General features: G+C 59.9%; 1 protein-coding gene across 42 annotated transcripts in view; it reads left to right on the top strand.

Annotated features, from left to right (window-relative positions):
- The first annotated feature begins 6,756 nt into the window (after nt 1-6,756).
- The window catches only part of OBSCN (obscurin, cytoskeletal calmodulin and titin-interacting RhoGEF), a 174,023-nt gene continuing 159,435 nt past the window's right edge, over nt 6,757-21,344 (top strand). For 39 of the 42 annotated variants that reach the window (XM_037739755.1, XM_037739768.1, XM_037739769.1 and 36 more), the window contains exons 1-9: nt 6,757-6,918; nt 10,677-11,682; nt 12,310-12,579; nt 12,998-13,258; nt 13,621-13,929; nt 14,354-14,620; nt 15,217-15,498; nt 15,807-16,082; nt 18,436-18,711. In XM_037739755.1, coding sequence (XP_037595683.1) covers nt 10,695-11,682; nt 12,310-12,579; nt 12,998-13,258; nt 13,621-13,929; nt 14,354-14,620; nt 15,217-15,498; nt 15,807-16,082; nt 18,436-18,711 — 2,929 coding nt within the window. In that variant the 5' untranslated portion in view covers nt 6,757-6,918; nt 10,677-10,694. The remainder of the gene's footprint in view (nt 6,919-10,676; nt 11,683-12,309; nt 12,580-12,997; nt 13,259-13,620; nt 13,930-14,353; nt 14,621-15,216; nt 15,499-15,806; nt 16,083-18,435; nt 18,712-21,344) is intronic. The other 3 variants (XM_037739766.1, XM_037739752.1, XM_037739787.1) reach the window with 3 other exon arrangements.

A 21,344-nucleotide genomic window follows, 5' to 3' on the forward strand; every position in this document is an offset into this window, starting at 1 on the left:
TTTTTTTTTTTCTTTTCTTTTTGGAGATGGAGTTGACCAGGCTGGAGCTCAATGGTGTGATCTCAGCTCACTGCAACCTCCACCTCCTGGGTTTAAGTGATTGTCCTGCCTCAGCCTCCTGAGTAGCTGGGATTACAGGCACCTGCCACCATACCCAGCTAATTTTTTGTATTTTTTTGTAGAGATGGGGTTTCACCATGTTGGCCAGGATGGTCTCCATTTCCTGACCTCATCATCTGCCTGCCTTGGCCTCCCAAAGTGCTGGGATTAGAGGCGTGAGGCACTGTGCCCAACCTGTTTCTAATATATAAGGAAAATGACTTTCTTTTGTTCCATGCTACCTATGTGTGTGGCGTCTATCCAATATGTTACTAGGGTACATGTTCACCGTAGCTATTTGTGATAGCCAAGATATGGAATTAACCTAATCTCCAAGAAAACATGGTCCATATACACAGTGGAGTGTCATTCAGCCACGAAGAGAAGGAGATCCTGCCGTTAGCAGTCTGGATGGAACCGGAGCCTTTCTATTCAGTGAAATAAGCCAGGCACAGGCAGGCAAACATCCCACGTTCTCATTCCTGTGTGGGAGCGAATCTGCACTATGTAGACATATGTCAGAACAGCACAGTGGACACTTTACGTACAGTTTTTCTTTGTTCATTATGCCTCAGTAACGCTGGGACTGGGGATGCAGCGGTTTAAAAGCTCACTCTCCTCTCTGCTTGTGCGCGTGCACGCATCTGGGCAGCCGTCTTCAGGCTCTTTTGTGTCTTCCCCAAGAATATTCATTAAAATAAAAAAGCTAGAGTCGACACTACGATTGGGTTTCACCAGCTCTCACTCCTGTGGATTTCACGGAGGTAGGCAGTTGAGTGATGGCTACCGGAGGCTGGGGGGGCACGCGGGAATGGGGGTGAAGAGAGGCTGGTGAGTGGGTAGAGACACAGTCAGAGAAAGTGAATCAGTTCTAGTGTTTAGTAGCACGGTAGGTGACTGCAGGTAACCGTAATTCGTCATATGCAGTCCACCCTTGAACGGTATGCGTCTGAACCAGTGGGTCCCCTTGTACGCAAATTTTCTGGAACCAAATGGGAAGGGAACCCGCGGTGTTCTCGGATGTCAGACCTGCGTGTATAGGGAGGGCCGGCTTGTCCTGTTTTCGGGCACCGCAGGCTGACTGTGGGACTTGCCTATGCACAGATTTTGGTATTTGCGGGGTCCGGGAACCAGCTTCCCGTGTATGCTTCCAAATAGCTAGAAGACCTGGAGTGTGAGGAACCGGTCAGTGTTTGAGGGATGGTGTCATAACCCTGACTTCGTCGTTACGCGTTGCGTGCAGGCATCGGGACACCACGTGTGTCCTGTAAGTATGTGCACATATGTGTCAATAACAAGCATGTAAAATTAAAACAATAACTTACGGGGTAGCGGTCAGATTTACTTGCTCCAGATAGATTTTACTTTGCTCCTAGTAAGTCACTAAAGAAAGTTTACAGTGAAGTAGTGTATTTGTGAGCCACCAGCTGCAATGAAAGGGGGCATTTCCATTACAATATGACAGCATGACTTATAGAATTCACCATTTCTGTCCAGGCGTGGTAGCTCATGCCTGTAATACTATCGCTTTGCTTGAGCCCAGGAGTTCAAGACCAGCCTGGGAAACAGGGAGACCCTGTCCCTACAAAAAAAAAAAATTAAAATATTAGCCAGGCATGGTGGCTCACACATATAGTCCTAACTACTCAGGAGGCTGAGGAAGGAGAATCATGGGCCTGGGCAGTTAAACTGCAGTGAGCCGTGATCACGCCACTGCACTCCAGCCTGGTGACAAAGAAGACCCTGTCTCCAAAAACAAAAACAAAAAAACCACCACATCACATTGTACACAAATATGAGCAATTTTTGCATGTCAATTGTAATTCAAAAAAGTCGTGGCAGGTAGGGGACGAGGCAGTACAATAAAACCCCCTAACCTGGCCAGGCGCGGTGGCTCACACCTGTAATCCCAGCACTTTGGGAGGCCAAGGCGGGCAGATCATGAGGTCAGGAGTTCAAGACTAGCCTGACCAACATGGAGAAACCCCATCTCTACTAAAGATACAAAAATAAAAAATTAGCCGGGTGTGGTGGCATGTGCCTGTAATCCCAGCTATTCAGGAGGCTGAGGCAGGAGAATTGCTTGAACCCAGGAGGTGGAGGTTGCAGGAACTGAGTGCACCACTGCACTCCAGCCTGGGTGACAGAGCAAGACTCCATCTCAAAAAAACAAAACAACAACAAAAGAAACCCTCACCTCTCTGCTTGCAGAAATGCAAGATTTCCATCTGGGCAGCTTTCCTCAAACTTTTGGCCTTTGCATCCCACAAGAATATTTAACACTATGTTTAAACAAACCATGAAACTGCAGACTTCATCAGTCTTTGCAGTAATGTCCTCTTGTAGAGGCAGAATCTCCTTCAGGATGGGACAGTGCACTTAGCAATCACATCTCTGTGGCTGCAAAGCCTGCTTCTCATTTATGCCACGAGACACGTGGCCAGCACAGCTGCTGTGTAGGCTTAAGCAAATTGTTTTCGCGCTGTGAGCCTCAGGCCCCTCTTCTATAAGATGAAAAAGCACCATTGTTTGGGAATATCTGATAAGATATTGACGTGAAAAGGCCCTATGAACGCAAAGGCATTGTTACACACCTGTGTGCTCCCTCGGTGCTCCTGGGAGTGGGCGTTTGCTGAGTGTGTGTCATCTACAAGCTGGTCAGGGATGGAAGATGCCTTCCCTCCTAACATCCAGAAGGGAACGAAACCCCCTTTCCTCCTGGAATACAGAACTTCATCTCTGCACCCAAGCCAAGACACCAGAGACTCTTGGCATGTTCAGATACGACCTGGGGATCATGAAACGTTCGGGAAAACCTGCGGGACTGACTTGGAGTTTTTTCAGATCCACTTTCTTTTCCTCCTGGCCCCAGCCCCCCTCATTTGTCAAGGTATAATTGACAGATAGAAACTGCATACATTAAAGGTGTACAACGTGATGATTTGCGGTATACAGGAAGTAACACAGCGTCGCCTCACCTCAGTCCCTTCACCCATTCGTTTTGTCACCATCTGTCTGAGCACATGGATACTCACCTTCTTTCTTGTGGTGAGAACACGTAAGATCCACTCTCCTGGCATGTTCTAATTAAACAGTGCAGTCTGATTAACTGTAGACACTGCTGCACTTTAAATCCCTGGAGCTTACGAATATTACAACTGAAGTTTTTACCCTTCGAACAGTATCTCGCCATTGCCTCGAAACATGATAGACTTGCCGTGTGGCCCGGCAATCCGCCACTGGGTGTAAACCCAGAGGAAATCGGCACATCTGCGGGGCATGTGCACTCCCTTGTTGGTTTCAGCCCTGTTCTCGTAGCCGAGATGTGGAGTCCCCGAGTGACCAACGGTGAATGGAAAAAGGGATGTGATGTGTACACACAGCAGAGTGCCGTCAGCCAGGACAGAATGAGGTCCTGTCGTTGGCAGCAACACGGACAGGCGGGAAGTGAGCCAGGCACACAGAGACAACAGTGCGTGAGCTCCCTCATACGGGGTCCAGAAAAGCTGAGCTTGGGGCGGGAGAGAGGAGTAGGAAGGTTCCCAGGAGCTGGGTGTGCTGGCGGAAGGTGGTTGACGGGGATGGAATTGGTTTCGCATGGACTCTCCTGGAGGGAAGCTTTGCTGCCAGGCTGCTTGCCAGAGTGGGGCAGGTGGTCATGGCACAGGTCCCTCTGAAGCACGAGGCCTCTCCAAACCAACAGACCACTCTTGGCTCAAGGGAACCGGATGAGCAGCGGGCGACCTGACTCCTTCCTACAAAGAAGCACGAGGAAGGACATGAGGCTGTTGGATGGGATGCAGGGAACAGGTGAATCTTCAGAGGCATCCTGCCAGCTGAGACGTGGAACCATCTCATGAGGGAGGGAGGTGCCCACCAGAGGGCACAGAGAAAGGAAGACAGAGAAAAGGGAGGAGTCTGAGCTGTGGGGGAGGGGCTCACAGCAGGGGGAGAGGACAGAGGAAGAGGAGACTGAGTTCTGAGGGAGGGAGACTCAGCGGTGGGGAGGATGGAGGAGGAGGAGGCTGAGCTGTTGGGGAGAGGGAGTCACAGCACAGAGTGAGGGAGAGGAGGGTTTGCTGAGTTCATGGTGATCAGACGGGACCCTTGTCGCAAACCCCAAACCCAGGGGCTGCTTCTCTAGTAGAAACGGACCTGTCCAGGCTCGTTCTGTGCTGTGGGGCCACTCCGGGGCTTCTTGCCAGCCTGCAGGATGGCTTCAGTCCTGGTATATATGGGGTCCCTCTGCACTGGGCTTGGTCTATAGTTGGTGGGCAGCCAGGGCCCAGCCACCTTATTGCCTGGGCAGCAGGTGCAGGTCCGAGGCCTCTGGGCCCGCCATCCCCCCAGCCCTTGGGAGGTGGCTGTAAGAACGCCCTCCTTGCTTAAACTGCACCCAGGATGCCAGCCCACCAGCTGTGAAAGCCCCCGGGAGGAGGGCTTATGGTGGGGAATCCTGGTGGAAGCTGGCAACTCCAGGGACATGGTGACATGTGCTTTCCTCAGGAAACTGTCTCTGCTCCCCTCCACCTGTACCCCTTTGGGCAGACAACAGCTCCATGAGGGTTCTCTTTGCAGTGGATTCCAGCCAGGAAAAGACAAGGTCCACGGCCAGCCACGGCATCCTGTGGCCTCCCACGGTGGAAAGGACACCCCGGGCACAGTGCCTCCCGACAGCAGGTGTCCCATGAAGTGGTGTCGGAGGCAGAAAATCCACCCCAGGGGTGACCATGGTGTCTGGAGACGCGTCGGGGAGGCAGCAGTGAGGAAGGAAGGCCAGGAGGGCCAGCAGCTCCTGGGGGCTGTGAGGGCATCACTTCTCCCAGGAGGACCTGCAGGGGGCTGGCCCACGGACATTCGTTCAGCACTCTCCACCGCCCTGTCCTGGAGGGGGTGGGGCGTGTGTGAGCACACACACAGGCATGCACACACACAGGCATGCACACACAGGCATGCACACACAGGCATGCACACACACAGGCATGCACACACACAGGCATGCACACACACAGGCATGCACACACACACAGGCATACACACACACAGGCATGCACACACAGGCATGCACACACACAGGCATGCACACAAGGCATGCACACGCACTTCTGCATGGCTGGAGCAGCTCAGGGCCAAGCTCCTGGTGTGGGGGGTGGGCCCGCCTTCCAGCCTTTCCCTCCTCCCTGGTGCTGTGGTCTAAATGCCTGTCCCTGAGATTCACACGTTGAAATGCTCACCAGCCAGGTGACAGGATGAGAAAGTGAGTGATCATGACATACAGCTGCTCAGGCTGCAGGATGGCATGGCCATTATCCCAGAGACCCCTCGCCCTCTTTCTGAGTGAGGACACATGAGACACTGGCTGTTGCCAGGAAGAGCCTGGGGTGCCCTGTGAGGGCACAGAGGCTGGGCACCCCGTCTTCCCCACCCTCCCTCTGCCACAGCCTGAGACATTCTCCTGGGCCCAGCTCCACACCCTGCCCAGCTGGCCCCTTCTTTGGCTCCCTGTTGCTGGTAGCCAGGACCCTGTTGGCAGCACCCCTCAGGCCAGGTGCCCAGGTGTGGTGCAGGGTCCCGCCTCACATGCCGCCCTGGCTCCCTCCTCCCTCCATGCGGGGAGAGGCTCTGCCCTCATCCCTATCCAGGTTGAGTGCCTCTGGACCTGGGCGCTCCTTGGAAAGGCACAGGGCTCTCAGCAGTGGCCCTCTCTGGCTGCTCCTCCCAGGTAGGGCCTGCCCAGTGCCCGGTCCACCCTGCTTCGTGGCCAGGGCCATGGGGACAGGGCCAGCCCCTCTGGAGTATGAAGCAGGGTGGCGTCAGCAGCCCTCCCCAGGGCTGATCCCTCCACCTAGGCAGGCTGGGTTCTCATAGGAACCCCCGTGCTCCCACATAAGGATGCCTCTGAGACCCAGCTGAGGGCTCCAGGAGGGCTCCGGGTGCCAGCCGGCTGTCACAGGCCTGGGCCTGGCCAAGTATGGTACCCCAGGCTCCTGCTCTCCTTCCTTCACTGCCAGCCCAAGGGAGGATGCTGGGTCCTCCTACAGAGTGGTCCTGAGTCCCTTCTCAGGTGGTCCTGGGTCCCCTCTTGGGGCAGTACTGGGGCTGCCTCAGAATCCATCCTGGGCTCCCCTTGGGGTGGTCCCTTGTCCCACTCAGAGCCGTCCTGGGTCCTCCAGGCTCCTTCCTGCCCCATACTTCAGGATGCTGGTTTGAGGAGGGTCCAGGCCAGTTGTGGCCCCTGGCCTCCATCACTGCTGGGGGCACAGGCGTCCCCCCGTCCTTGGCTGTGACCCCCGGCCTCCATCACTGCTGGGGACACATGGTTCCCCCGTCCCTGGCTGTGGCCCTCACCTCCATCACTACTGGGGGCACAAGCGTCCCCCCATCCCTGGCTGTGGCTCCCACCTCCATCACTGCTGGGGACACATGGTGCCCCTATCCCTGGCTGTGGCCCCTGCCTCCATCACTGCTGAGGACACAGGACCCCTTGTCCCTGGCTGTGGCCCTGAGCATCTGCCCTTTGCCTCCCACATGGCCGAGGGTGAAACTGAATCCGGCACAAAGACACCCGGGCTATTTTGGAGCTGGGCTGGGCCGGCCTGGCCGGTGCAGGGGGTGGGGTGGGGGCGGGCCCAACCTTCTCCAGCTGACAGCGTCCGCCTGTCCTTTCGTCCCCATCCAGTTTGAAGAGCGGCCGGAGTGTGGGCTGCTGGTGGGCAGCCTGCTGGTCCTGGGCCCTCGGAGGGAGGTGAGACCCGGCAGCCCCCACCCCCACAGCCTGTGCCCCGGCCTGTGTGCTGCCCAGAGCTCCCATAGAGAGAGGTGAGGAGGCAGAGACTGTACAGGGTGGGGGCCATTCTGTGTCCCGGAGGGTGGCTCGGCTGAAGGTCACGTCTGGGGAATGGGGGAGCCTTCAGGGTCTGGCCGAGATGCAGCTCCCTGTGGTGGGGCTGGGGTTCCAGCCCCTGCTCCCTCCGAGCCTAAAGCTGGGCCCTCACATGGGATGGAGCTGCCTGGCCGGCCTGGGGCTGCAGGGTGGACAGGGTGGTGTCCTGCACCCACCCAGCCTCCACCCAGGAGTTGACCCTCGCTCAGAGAGCGGCCAGGGGGTCCGGCTGGCCCTGCCCCCAGCGCTGCTGAGATAGATGCCCGCTGACAGCTGGGGCTATTTTGGGCCTGTTGCCTCAGCAGAGGGGACAGCCAGAGGGGCGCTGACACCTGACTCCAGGAAAGAATTTTCCCGGAGCGCTTGAAGCCTCCAGTGGGGTCTAAGGTGAGGCGCAGCCCCGGGGCACTGCCCTTGGAAGTCCGTTCTGGAAAGGCGAGGGGGCAATGGCTGCCCAGGTTGCCTGTCAGCGTGGGGGTGGGGAGGGCCGGCAAGGCGGCGCCCTGGGAGCTGCCTCTTACTCTGACCTCTTTCCGAGGATGGTCCCAGGGCCCCTGGAGGACAAGAGTGGCAAAGTTCTGCAACAGTCAGGGGGAGGGCTGCTGGGGGTGGGTGGCTGTGGTGGGGCCTGTCACCGGAGCATGGGGCAGTCCCACAGAGCTGGAGGGAGGTCTCTGAGGGGCCGAGGAGCCCAAGTGTGGTCCGTGGTGGGGAAAAGGCTTTCCTGGGAGGCTGAGGGCTGAGGTCTCTCCGTCCTGGGGAAGCTTGTAGGTTGTCCAGACTAAAAATGTGGCAGAGAAAGAAGACAGCCTCTGTGGATGTCCCAGTGTCCGATGAGTTTCCTTGGAGCCCCAGGGGTGGCCGTGGTGGCCTCCTTCCCGCTCAGCCTGATTCCTCATCTGTGACATGGGTTGTCAGGGAAGAGGGTAGCTCCCGAACTCTTGCATGGCGAGCCCCCTCTCTGGCCTCAGGCCTGCTGACTGGTAGGGATGCCTCCTGACCGGGCTGCCATGAGCCCCCCAGACCCTGCAGTTGGCCTCCTGAGCCTGCACCAGGTGACAGAATGCAGGCCCCAGGGCCATGGTGCCATCCCACAAGGACCTCAGTGTCTCTACCCGCTCTCCCCAGGCCAGGGTGAGCCTGTGTGCCCCGTCCCTTCAGCATGGGCAGTAACGTGAGCTCCCTGACTGTCCTGGTCCTCTTGGTCCAAAGAGGCCGCCCACAAACGCCGCCTCATCTGTCGTTCCACTGTGACCCTGGCAGAGCCAGGTGGGGCTCTGGGTGTGGAAGAGGCTGGGGGACAGGACATCCTATTCTGCTTTTGGGGAACCCACAGACCAGCTGGCTGTATGATTTTTTTCTTTTATTTTTTTGAGATGGAGTCTTGCTCTGTCACCCAGTCTGGGGTGCAGTGGCTTGATCTCGGCTCACCGCAACCTCTGCCTCCCAGGTTCAAGCAGTTCTCCTGCCTCAGTCTCCCCAGTAGCTGGGACTACAGGCGTGCACCACCACACCTGGCTAATCTTTTGTATTTTTAGTAGAGACGGGGGTTTCACCATGTTAGCCAGGATGGTCTTGATCTCCTGACCTTGTGATCAGCCTGCCTCAGACTCCCAAAGTGCTGGGATTACAGGTGTGAGCCACAAAGAGACTGGGCTTTGCACTGTTGCCCAGGATGGAGTTAATCATAGCTCACTGCAGCTTTGACCTCCTGGGCTCAGGCAATCCTCCCATCAGCTTCTTGAGTAGCTGGGACAGCAGGCAACTGCCACCACTTCCAGTTAATTAAAAAAAAAATTTTTTTTTTTTGTAGAGATGGGGTCTCACATGTTTACCAGGCTGGCCTGGAACTTCTGGGCTCAAGGGATCCTCCTGCCTCTGCCTCCCATAGTGCTGGGATTACAGGTGCTTGCCACCACACCTGGCCTGACTGTATGACTTTGGAGAGTGCTGGGGACAGCCCAGAGCTCATGGGCCCTGGAGAGCTGATGTCAGAGTAGCCTTTGAGTCCTGGGAGGTGCCCACGGAGGCAAATCCCCAGAAAGGGCGAAACTCGGACCCCAGTGCCTGCTGTGGGCGGGCCCCTGCCCAGATCCTCCCCAGCCCCAGAGCCCTGCTGTGGGTGGGGGGCTGGCCTGCGGCAGAGGTGCTGACTGCACAGTGAGTCAGCAGACCGGTACCCACAGCCCAGCCCTGCTCCAGCCTCAGCAGCCCAAAGGGATTAAGGGGATTAACTACCTGAATCACAGGACCAGGAGGAGGGCCCGGGAACGCCGCCTTGGCTTAGCCCACAGTGGGCAGCCCAGGCCCAGAAGCCGGAGGCTCTGGCCCAAGGGAGGGTGCAGGCAAGGTGCCCTGGTGGGGCTGTCTCCACCATGGGGTGGTTGTGCCTGCCAGGGCTGGAGGGAGTCAAGGCGCCCCAGGCCAGCCCAGTGCTGGGGGGCCCACTCCCACCTGCTGTTCCTACAGAGGAGCTGCACAGGCAGGGTAGCGTCACCCACACCATCTACATGGGGGGACCTGTACTGGGGGTGGCTGGCCTGGTGGGTCTCCTCCTGGGGTAGTCAAAGGCCAGCATCACCTGGGGCCTTTGGCACTGAGGTGACCCCTCAACCCTGCAGCACGTCCAGCTGGTCAGTGTGGCTGAGAACTGCGGGGTGACCAGGTTGGGTGCAGCTGGCCCAGCCCAGCTGGTCTCAGCTTGAAGGTCTCCCGCCCTTCCAGGGGGATGTTACTGGCCTTGCCAGCTCCAGACTCTGGGGGTACCCCAGCTGTGCTCCCCAGCCAGATCCCTGACTGTGCTGCCCACGCATCCCCATCCAACCATGGGGCTCAGTGGAGGGGCCTGGGAGCAAGGAGCTGATTGGTTTCTGGTCCTTCCCCCTCATAGATGGAGTGTGCCCCCGGGTGGGGGAGGGAGGTGTGTGACCCTGCAGAAGAGGTGAGGCCCCTCTGCGGACAGGCTGGCCCCTCAGTGCAGCCTGGAGGGGCTGCTGAAGGAGTTGCCTGGGGTTAGGGGGAAGAGGACGGAGTAAGGGCGGTGCCCAGAGCAGAGGATGCAGCTCACCTAGAAAAGGCTCAGAGGGCAGCCTGCCACGGTAGAGAACCCGTGACCATGTTGTGCCATGGGACAAGGGACCAGTGCCAATGGTGGGCCTCCTGTACCCAGGCCTGGCAGGGCTCAGCAAGCATCCCCTTCTTGTTGTGGAGGGCACACAGGCCAGCTGAAGTTTTAGGCCTGGGGAGGCAGCAGTGTGTGGAGCAGGACAAAGGACCCCCACCCCTGCAGGTAGAGTGGCTCACAGGGTACTAGCAGGTCTGTGTGCTGCAGCAAGGCGTGTAGGCTGGGAGGAACCGAAAATAGCTGCCTGCTTGCTGGGGGGTGTAGGTTCGGGACATGTGCTCCAGTGACTGCAGCTGGGACAGCGGGCGTCGGGCGTCGGTAGGGAGAGGGAAGGAGATGTTCTCAGCGGCTAGAAAAGCCATTTGCAGGTGAGGGCACCAAATTCCAAATGCACAGAAAGGGGCAAATCTGCGCTCCTGGGCCACGGTGCCAACCGGTGATGCTTCCTCAGGGCACGCGGGAGGAAGGGTGTGTGGAGGTGTTGAACTGGGTTCTTCTGGCGGCACGGTGGGGTGCATCCGGGCCTCGTTCCCATCTCCATCCACTAAGGCCATCCCCACCTCCTCGCAGGTCCCCGCCGCCACCCTCATGGATCAGCCCCAGTTCAGCGGGGCGCCCCGCTTTCTCACCCGGCCCAAGGCCTTTGTCGTATCGGTGGGCAAGGATGCCACGCTCAGCTGCCAGATCGTGGGTAATCCCACGCCACAGGTGAGCTGGGAGAAGGATCAGCAGCCGGTGGCGGCGGGCGCGCGCTTCCGTCTGGCCCAGGATGGCGACCTGTACCGCCTCACTATCCTGGACCTGGCGCTGGGCGACAGTGGGCAGTACGTGTGCCGCGCGCGCAATGCCATAGGCGAGGCCTTCGCGGCCGTGGGCTTGCAGGTGGACGCGGAGGCTGCGTGCGCAGAGCAGGCGCCGCACTTCCTGCTGCGGCCCACGTCCATCCGCGTGCGCGAGGGCTCAGAGGCCACGTTCCGCTGCCGCGTGGGTGGCTCCCCGAAGCCCGCGGTGAGCTGGTCCAAGGACGGGCGGCGCCTGGGGGAGCCCGACGGCCCCCGCGTGCGCGTGGAGGAGCTCGGCGAGGCGAGTTCACTGCGCATTCGGGCGGCGCGGCCGCGCGACGGCGGCACTTACGAGGTCCGCGCGGAGAACCCGCTGGGCTCCGCCAGCGCCGCAGCTGCGCTCGTGGTGGACTCGGATGCCGCGGACACAGCCGGCCCGCCGGGAACCTCCACGGCCGCGCTCCTGGCGCACCTGCAGCGGCGGCGCGAAGCCATGCGTGCCGAGGGCGCCCCCGCCTCGCCGCCCTGCACCGGCACGCGCACCTGCACGGTGACCGAAGGCAAGCACGCGCGCCTCAGCTGCTACGTGACCGGCGAGCCCAAGCCCGAGACGGTGTGGAAGAAGGACGGCCAGCTGGTGACCGAGGGCCGGCGCCACGTGGTGTACGAGGACGCTCAGGAGAACTTCGTGCTCAAGATCCTCTTCTGCAAGCAGTCAGACCGCGGCCTCTACACTTGCACGGCGTCCAATCTTGTGGGGCAGACCTACAGCTCCGTGCTGGTCGTAGTGCGCGGTGAGCTCCCGGGTGCGGGGCGCGCGGGCCCAGGACCCTCCCCAATCCCTGCACCTGCGTCCTTTCCGCCCTTGCGGCCGCTGCCGTTTCCCGCTCGCGTCTGTCGGGTCGTGGAATCCAGAGTTGCAGGTGTCGGTTCCTGGTGCACAAATTGCGGGCGACGCGGGCGACGACCCTCGGCCTGTCCTAATGAGCCGCAGCCCACTTTCTCCGTCCAGTCCCCTGCCCGCCCGCCCCCTGCCCCACCCCACCCCACCGGTCGCCCACACACAGACCGAGAGGAGTGAGAGTGGCTGGGCCGCAGGGGATTCCCACCTCCTCAGTCCCACCCTCTCCCTTGCTCTGTTCCAGCCCCAACCTCCACCTCTCCGCCTCCTGCTCTTCTACTCCTCCGCCCCTAACTTTGCGTCTCCTAAGTGCCCTTCTCACCCCCAGCCCCTTGGCCTCCTGCTCGCTCCTCTCCTCACCCCACTCCTCTCCCCTGCACCCTCCCCTTTCCATATTCCCGCGCCTCTGCGTCGTCCCCTGCTCCTTCGCACACCCCCAACCCCGCATCTCCCCCCCACCCCTCCTGCGCCCCGCACCCTCCGGCCCCGCCCTATCACCAGTCTCCGCTCCTCTCGGCAGAGCCCGCGGTTCCCTTCACGAAGCGGCTGCAGGATCTGGAGGTGCGGGAGAAGGAGTCGGCCACGTTCCTGTGCGAGGTGCCCCAGCCGTCCACCGAGGCCGCGTGGTTCAAGGAGGAGACGCGGCTGTGGGCGAGCGCCAAGTACGGCATCGAGGAGGAGGGCACCAAGCGCCGGCTGACCGTGCGCAACGTCTCGGCCGACGACGACGCGGTGTACATCTGCGAGACGCGGGAGGGCAGCCGCACCGTGGCGGAGCTCGCCGTCCAAGGCAGGCGGGGGGCGCGGGGGCGGCTTCGGGGAGGGGGGGGCAAGGAGGCACCGAAGAGGGAGGAGAGCCAGGCCTACTGGTTGGGCGGGCACGGGGCGGATGGGCTGGACCCGGGGCTGGCGAGAGACGAGTTTGGACCCGGGGAGGCAGGGGCGGGACTGGGGATGGCAGAGCAGGTAAGGTGGGGGTGGGGAAGCAAGGTAGGGCTGGGCACCGGCGGGGATGGCGGGAATGGCGGGGCAGTGGGTAGGGGTCTCGCAGGACCCAGCTGGGATTGGGGCGGGCCGGACAGGTAAGGGATTGCACGATGGAGTGAATTGGAGGCACTTGGGAAACCGGGGACAGGGGCGGGCAGAGGAGCGAGTCCGAGGCGGGGCGCGCAGGAGCTGTTGTGACGGCCCGGCTCCCTCCACCCCAGGAAACCTTCTCCGAAAGCTCCCTCGGAAGACGGCGGTGCGCGTGGGCGACACGGCCATGTTTTGCGTGGAGCTGGCGGTCCCGGTGGGCCCCGTCTGCTGGCTGCGGAACCAGGAGGAAGTGGTGGCCGGGGGCCGCGTGGTCATCTCTGCGGAGGGCACGCGCCACACACTGACCATCTCCCAGTGTTGCCTGGAGGATGTGGGCGAGGTGGCCTTTATGGCTGGCGACTGTCGGACGTCCACCCAGTTCTGCGTGGCGGGTGAGGGCCTGGTGCTCCCAGGGTGGCATCCCTTCCCTGCTGCCTCCGGGTTTCAGTCCCCTGCCCTCCCTTGGCTCAGCTCTCTAGGCTCCAGCTGCTGCACCTAGGGCCTGTAAGGTTAGCCCCCTCCCCCAGCCCTTGCCCCCCAGGTTAGCCGTCCTGCTCCCCTGCGCCCTTGCAGTCTTTCAGCTGCAGGCAGAGAAGTGGCTGCAGTTCTGGGGCTGGAGGTTGTGGCCAGTGGTCCAGGTCCCCAGAGCAGCCCCAGGAGAGCTGGGGATCCTGTGACTCCCCTCCAGGTGACTCTAGACCCAGGGCTCAGGGAGAGGCTCCCAGTAGGTGACCTCTGCCCACCCTCTCCGCAGCCCCCAGGAAGCCTCCTCTGCAGCCCCCTGCGGATCCAATGGTGAAGGCCAAGACGGAGAGTTCTGTGACCCTCAGCTGGTCCCCACCACCCCAGGGGGAGTGCCCTGTCGCCATTGATGGCTACCTGGTGGAGAAGAAGCAGCTTGGCACCTATACCTGGAGCCGGTGCCACGAGGCTGAATGGGTGGCCACACCTGAGCTGATCGTGACGAATGTGGCCGAGGAGGGGGACTTTCAGTTCCGAGTCTCAGCTCTCAACAGCTTTGGTCAGAGTCCCTACCTCGAGTTCCCAGGGACCGTCCACCTGGGTGAGAGGGGCCTCACGGTTACAACCTATAGGGTTGCCCACCTGCCCCAGAGTTCCCCAGGTCCAGCCTCAGGGGAGGCCAGAGTGACCTCATGGAGACCTTCTGTGGGGAGAGGGGCTGCCAAGGCTCTGCCCTGGTGCAGTGTCCGTGGTGGGAAGGAGAGGTGACCTCATGACAGGGCCCCTGGGAGGGGCTGCCCCCTCTGGTGGGGCTTGCAGGATGCTGGAGGGGTCTCAGGGTGGCTGTACTTTGTCCTTGTTCCTTCATGAGCCTGACTTGTGCTGTGGTCCCTGTGTGTGCTGGCCGGGCTTCCTGGAGGAGGAGAAGAGCTTCCAGGCTCTGTAGGAAGAGGAGGGGAAGGCAAAGACGCCCTCAGCACTCCCCACTCCTCCCCTGCCCCTTCCTGACACTGCCCACCCCACAGCCCCCCAGCTGGCGGTGAGGACACCGCTGAAGGCAGTGCAGGCAGTGGAGGGTGGCGAGGTCACCTTCTCCGTGGACCTCACGGTGGCCTCAGCGGGTGAGTGGTTCCTGGACGGGCAGGCCCTGAAGGCCAGCAGTGTGTACGAGATCCGCTGTGACCGCACCCGGCACATGCTCACCATCCGGGAGGTGCCCGCCAGCCTGCACGGGGCACAGCTCAAGTTCGTGGCCAACGGCATTGAGAGCAGCATCCGTATGGAGGTTCGGGGTAGGTGGGGGGCCCCGACCTGGGACCCTGAGCCCTGTTTCTCTTGGGTGGGCCAGGCCAGGGCTCCGGGTGGGGCTGCCACAGGTCTGAGGGTTCCAGGCCACCCTGTCAGCCTGCAGGTCGCTGGGATGAAGCAGGAGGGCAGTGGGCGTGCGGGGACTCACCCGGGCTGGCTGGTGCACCGGTCCCCGGTGTCTGGGTGAGGGCCTGGGGCCGCAGGAGTCCCGCTGGGCAGAGCCTCATGTCCGTCTCCCTCTCTCCCTCCTTTCCCCGTCCTCCCTTCTCTGCCTTGTTCATCTTTTCCCTTCTGCTGCTTTCCTGTCTCTCTCTGTGCTGTCCCCCACCCCATCCCATGCCTGGCTGTTCCGCCTCCATCTCCCGCGCTTCTCTGGTATCTTGGTGACCTCTGTTCTGCCACTGTCTCCCCTGGCGGCCTCTCCCCCACTGTCCTCCTGCGCTGTTCTCCTGGCTCCCTCCCTTCCTTTTATCTCTTTCTCTGCCCTGTGGCTTGTCTCCCCTTCCGTCCATTCTCCTCTGCCCACCTTTCTGTGCCCCTTCCGTCCATTCCCCTCTGGCCACGCATGCCCGGCCCCCAGCGGCACCAGGGCTGAGTGCCAACAAGCCACCAGCCGCAGCTGCCCGGGAGGTGCTGGCTCGGCTGCATGAGGAGGCACAGCTGCTGGCCGAGCTGTCAGACCAGGCTGTGGCTGTGACGTGGCTGAAGGACGGTTGCACGCTGCCCCCGGGCCCCAAGTATGAGGTGCAGGCTTCGGCCGGGCGGCGGGTGCTGCTTGTGCGAGATGTGGCCCAGGACGATGCCGGCCTCTACGAGTGCGTCAGCCGCGGGGGCCGCATTGCCTACCAGCTGTCCGTGCAAGGTAGGGGCGGCTGGCAGGCTCCATGGGGTTCTCTGACTGTGGCGAGGGTGAGGGACAGGGCAGTGGGGGCCAGCCCGGCTTGGTAGGAGGAGGGACTCCGTAACTGGGTGGTTGCTCTAGTGGGCACCAGTCCCATAGTTGGAGTCAGCAGGCCGAGCTGGCCGCTTGCCCAACAGGGTCCCTCTGGCCTGGGTGAGCCTGGGTGTCCTGTGCGTGGTCTCAGAAGCCGGAGCAGCTCCAGCCTGTGGGCCCTGTGGCCTCACTCCCTCTGGGCCTCTGCAGTCCCCGACCCGCCCTGTGTCCCGCAGGCCTCGCGCGCTTTCTGCACAAGGACATGGCGGGCAGCTGTGTGGATGCGGTGGCTGGTGGCCCGGCGCAGTTCGAGTGTGAGACTTCGGAGGCCCACGTCCGCGTGCGCTGGTACAAGGATGGCGTGGAGCTGGGCCGCTCCGGTGAGCGCTTCTTGCAGGAGGACGTGGGGACGCGGCACCGGCTGGTGGCAGCCATGGTCACCAGGCAGGATGAGGGCACCTACTCCTGCCATGTGGGCGAGGACTCTGTGGACTTCCGGCTCTGCGTCTCTGGTGAGCACGCAGTGTGTGCATGCGTCCCGGCCCACATGGGGTGGGGAGCAGGTCCGGCTGCACCCAGCACAGCGGGATTGACCTTCCTGGCCCTTCTTCTCTCCAGCAAATGGTTGAGGCTGTCAACTGCAAAAAAATCAAGGTTTTAAAAGGATTAGTTCTATTCAGAAGGCTCAGTGAGGATTGCAGCCCAGGAGAGTCTTTCAGACTTTCTGCTGAGCTGCTCCAAATCAGAGTTTCAGCCCGCAGCTGATACACAGGCGGCGAAGTCTCTGCGGCTGCCCAGAAGGTACCTCCGAGCCAAAGCCACTCCCAGCCTGTGTGCAGCTGGCTGCAGAGACGCAGCCATGAATGCTGCCGGACATGATCTCCCCGTGCAGGGAGAAGAAAGGGCCAGCACCACTGAACTTATGTTTCCTAAAAATGCCGTGCTTTAGGCAAGAGACTGGGCAGCTCTGCCCTCCCAGGGCCGTGCCCACGCACCACGCCGGGCCGGGACCGTGCTCACCCACCGGCTCACTCACCGGGCCGGGGCCTTTCCCACTCACTGGGCGGGGGCTGGCGGATGCCACTGGCAGAGCAGGAGGAGCGCAAACAGCTTCTTAGGTTTGCTGCCTCATCACAGAGGACATTTGCTTCTCTGGGAGAAGAAATGACATGAAAAACTAACGTTTACGCGGGTACAGAATCCAAGTGTAAAAAAAAACTAAAAAGAAAAAAAAAAGAATCCAAGTGTAGACAATAAGAAAAGACACATGAAGGAGCTTTGGAAGGTGGGCGTGGACTCGATCTCATTTGGGCTTTCGGAGGGTCTTTCTTGTCTGCCCTGGCCTCCGTAACCCTTACCCCGACCCCGGGCTCGCTCACAGCTCTGCGGACACTCTTGTGTATTGTGTGTTTGTGGGCCAGGCTCAGGGCTGGGCACTTCATTTAAAATGTGCCTTTTTTGTTTGTTTGTTTTTGAGACGGAGTCTTGTTCTGTTGCCCAGGCTGGAGTGCAGTGGCGCTCCACAACCTTCACCTCCTGGGTTCAGGTGTGTCTCCTGCTTCAGCCTCCTGAGCAGCTGGGACTACAGGCGCGTAGCACCACGCCTAGCTAATTTTTGTATTTTTAGTAGAGACAGGGTTTCACTATTCTGGCCAGGCTGGTTTCGAACTCCTGACCTTGTGAATCACCTGCCTTGGCCCCCCAAAGTGCTGGGATTATAGGAGTGAGCCACTGCACCTGGTCTAAAATCTGTTTTTATTTTATTTTATTTTATTTTATTTTGTGTTTTTGAGATGGGGCCCTCCCAGGTTGGAGCGCAGTGGCGCCATCTCGGCTCACTGAGGCCTCGACGTGACAGGCTCAGGCCATCCTCCCACCTCAGCCTCCCAAGTAGCTGGGACCACAGGCACGCACTATCAAGCCCAGCTAATTTTTGCATATTTTGTAGAGACGAGGTCTTGCTGTGTTGCTGAGACTTGTCCCAAATTCCTGGGCTCAAGCAATCCTCCTGCCTCAGCCTCCCAAAGTGCTTGGGCCAAAAATGTTTCTACAGCCCTTCTCTTCCTTTCTAAGATGAGGGACTGAGGCTGAGCAGAGCCACAGGCTGGAGTGTCTTTGACAGGTTAAGATTGGAACATAGGTGGCTCTGAGCCCTGGCTCTTTCTGGAAGCCTCCTGGGCTCAGCGATTTCACCTGGGAGGCTGGAGGAGGAACACAGGGCTTCTCAGGGAGCGTGCCTGCCAGGCCTCCGTGGGCTGGGTCCCACTCACAGACCCCACAACAGGGAGGGCCCCAAGGCTGGGCTCTGCCGAACTACCCTGCTGGCTTCCAGGGACAAGTGTGTGGGCGTTTCATGGATAAAAGTTTAAAAGTCTCACCAGTCCAGCCTTCTAACTCTCACAGTCCAGTGGCCGATTTGTCCACAAAGCAGAACACAGCCTGCGCCTGCTCTCTGTTGCTTGAGCAATCAGGGGAGCGTCTGTGAAGCTGAACTTTCTTTCCGTCGTAGCCCACGTGATGGCCCATGTCTGCAGGCGATGGACCTCCAGGACGGGCGGGAGTTCAGGGGAAGGAGAGACAGCACCCTGGGTCTGCGAGGGACGCTCAGTCCACCAGGCCCTCTTGTAGCTTCTTGGAGGCACACGCCTCACCCTCCTGGCGCATGCCAAGGCCCTCGCTGGGCAGGGGTTGGGTGTCACAGCTCCCTGTGCATGGGAAGAGCCATGCCTGAGTACACGGACCACGAAGGATCCCGTGGCAGGACTCTGTGTGCCTGGGGTACAGAACCTGGTAACAAAGAACTGGGCCCTGCAAACCTCGCTTGGAAGGGCCTCTGATCCCACCTCCCTCCTTGTTCATTCCCAGAGCCCAAGGCAGTGTTTGCCAAGGAGCAGCCGGCACGCAGGGAGGTGCAGGCCGAGGCGGGGGCCAGCGCCACGCTGAGCTGCGAGGTGGCCCAGGCCCAGACGGAGGTGATGTGGTACAAGGATGGGAAGAAGCTGAGCACCAGCTCGAAAGTGCACGTGGAGGCCGCGGGCTGCACGCGGAGGCTGGTGCTGCAGCAGGCGGGCCAGGCGGACGCCGGGGAGTACAGCTGCGAGGCCGGGGGCCAGAGGGTCTCCTTCGGCCTGCACGTGGCAGGTGAGTCCCCGGTGGCGTGGTCAGCGCCTGTCCAGGGGTGGAGTGTGTGCTGCGCTGGCCCTGGGCGTCCCTGCCCCTCTCTGCGTCGTCTGCTCCTGCCCTGCAGGGAATGGCCATGCTGCTCGCTGTGACGAAATCCAGCATTCAAAGGGAATGTTCCCGCTTGCCCATTCAGTGTAATACTGGCTGTGGGTTTGTCATAAATAGCTCTTATTATTTTGAGATATGTTCCATCAATACCTAGTTTATTGAGAGTTTTTAGCGTGAAGGGACGTTGAATCTTGTTGAAGACCTTTTCTGCACATGTCCCCCAGAACTTAAAGTATGATAATACTATAGAAAAGAAAATCGCGCTGTGCTGGCAGCCAGGATCTCTTGATGTGTCTTCAGAAGCCTGTCTTCTGCTCCTGGTTGAGACCTGGCATTGCCATGTGGCTTTTGTCTTCCTTCAGAAGGGGCTGCAGTCCCAGCTGACCCTGGAGTCTGCGCTCTAGCAGGGCCCCTAAGTGCGTCCTCACTGCTCCCAGCCTCAGCACATGGGATGGCTTTCCTCCTCTGCAGCTTCTGCCTCTGGTGTAGAAGGAGCCGGGAAGGTGCTGGAAGCTCACGCTGGGCTGGAGTTGCCTTAAGATGACCTGTGTGGGCCCCACCACGGCTTTAGAGTGAGCCCCGCTCCGGGCGGGTTTGTGGCAGCCCTGCCACCTGCCCCTGAGGGCCGCTGTGGTGCCCTGGTGCCTGCAGGTGCTCCGTGTGTCCTGTGGAGGGGCTGGTCTTGGTTGTGGGGGGAGCAGCCCTCTACCCTCAGCGCTCTGTGGACGGGGGATGGGACCCGCAGCAGGTCCCTATCCAGCGAGGTCTCCTCAGACCCTCCTCCGTAGCTGCCATGCTGCCCTGGTTGAGACTCTGTGTGCAGGGAGAGGTTCAAATAGCAAAACTGGTTGGTTTGTTTTTGGTAGTTTTTTGTCAGTTTTTGCTTTTTGCTAACTTCTTTCAAGATTTGTCTCTTCCAGCTTCCTATGTGGGAGCGACATATCTACTTTGTCTTGGTGCCTGCGTTAAACTTTCCCGTGTGGCCTCTGATTGCATATAGAAAGTTGTGTTTGTTACCATAACATTACACTCTGGTGCCAACAGGTTTCTTTTTAAGTTGAGACAGAGTCTCATTTTTAGTAGAGACAAGGGTTTCGTCATGTTGGTCACGCTGTTCTCCAACTCTTGGCCTCAAGTGATCCACCTGCCTCCCAAAGTGCTGGGATTACTACGCCCAACCCAACAAGTTTTTAATAATGACATTTGGGGTGTAATTGATGCACAGATTTTAAGTTATCATTCGAGGAATTTTGGAAAATGTCGATAACTGTACTCCACCATGTCCGAATCAAGGTACTGAGTGTCTCTGTTCCCTCGTGCAGTCCACCCTCCACCCTGCCCCAGACAGCTGCCGTCCTGATTCTTTCCCTGTAGGTCAGTTGCGCCTCTTCTAGAACATCACTGAAATGTTCAGAAACCCACCCTCTGCAAACTGACTTGGAATGGGACATCAAATGTACAGGCAACCTTGAAAAAAGGGATTGTCTAGAGACCAAAAAGTAAGAGGGAACCACAGGGTGGGCGCAGTGGCTCACAGCTGTACTCCCAGCACTGGTGGGCCGAGGTGGGAGGCTCCCTTGAGCCAGAAATTTCAAGACCAGCCTGGGCAACATAGTGAGACCCCGCCTTTACAAAACATAAAAAAGTAGAATAAGAAAATAGAAAAACCCAAAAGACAAAAGAATGACTGAGTGAAATTGGGGTCTGCGTGTACCTTGTGGTGCCACAGAGCAGTGGGAGTGAGTGCGGGCTGCGCACTGCAGCCGAAGAAGGGCGCCGGACGCCCGCGGCGTTGTGCTGGAAAAGCAGGCTACAGAGCCCAGCGTGACGTGATGTGTTTAGCGGTTAACGGTACCCGGTGGCGGCGGCACACGGCTGCCACACGGCTTGTCTCCTGCCTGGAATCCCCGGAGACCCTCTTCTCAGCGAGCCACATACCTCACCTGTGTGAGTCCTACATCATTCTATTTCAGATGGCAGGGAGCCGGTGCACAGAGGTTAAGTCACTTTGCCAAGGTCACATGGCGGGTAACGTTTGGGCAGAGCAGCCTGGCGTGCACATCCATCCTCTGTAAACACACGTGCCCAGACAATAAAAGGAGATGCCAAAACCAGGATTCAGGCTGGGGCACCTCTAGGGGCTGGGGAACGTGTGGGTGTTTGTCGTCTGTCAGGTGGGGAGCGTGCGGGTGTTCACTGTCTGTCAGGTGGGGAGCGTGCGGTGTTTGTCGTCTGCCAGGTGGGGAGCGTGCAGGTGTCAGTCTGCCAGGTGGGGAGCGTGCAGGTGTCAGTCTGCCAGGTGGGGAGCGTGCAGGTGTCAGTCTGCCAGGTGGGGAGCGTGCAGGTGTCAGTCTGTCAGGTGGGGAGCGTGCGGATGTTCACTGTCTGCCAGGTGGGGAGCGTGCGGGTGTTCACTGTCTGCCAGGTGGGGAGCGTGCGGTGTTTGTCGTCTGCCAGGTGGGGAGCGTGCAGGTGTCAGTCTGCCAGGTGGGGAGCGTGCGGATGTTCACTGTCTGCCAGGTGGGGAGCGTGCGGATGTTCAC

The sequence above is a fragment of the Cebus imitator genome, unplaced genomic scaffold (genome assembly GCF_001604975.1).
Source record: "Cebus imitator isolate Cc_AM_T3 unplaced genomic scaffold, Cebus_imitator-1.0 Scaffold75, whole genome shotgun sequence".
In the NCBI taxonomy this organism is placed as follows: domain Eukaryota; kingdom Metazoa; phylum Chordata; class Mammalia; order Primates; family Cebidae; genus Cebus; species Cebus imitator.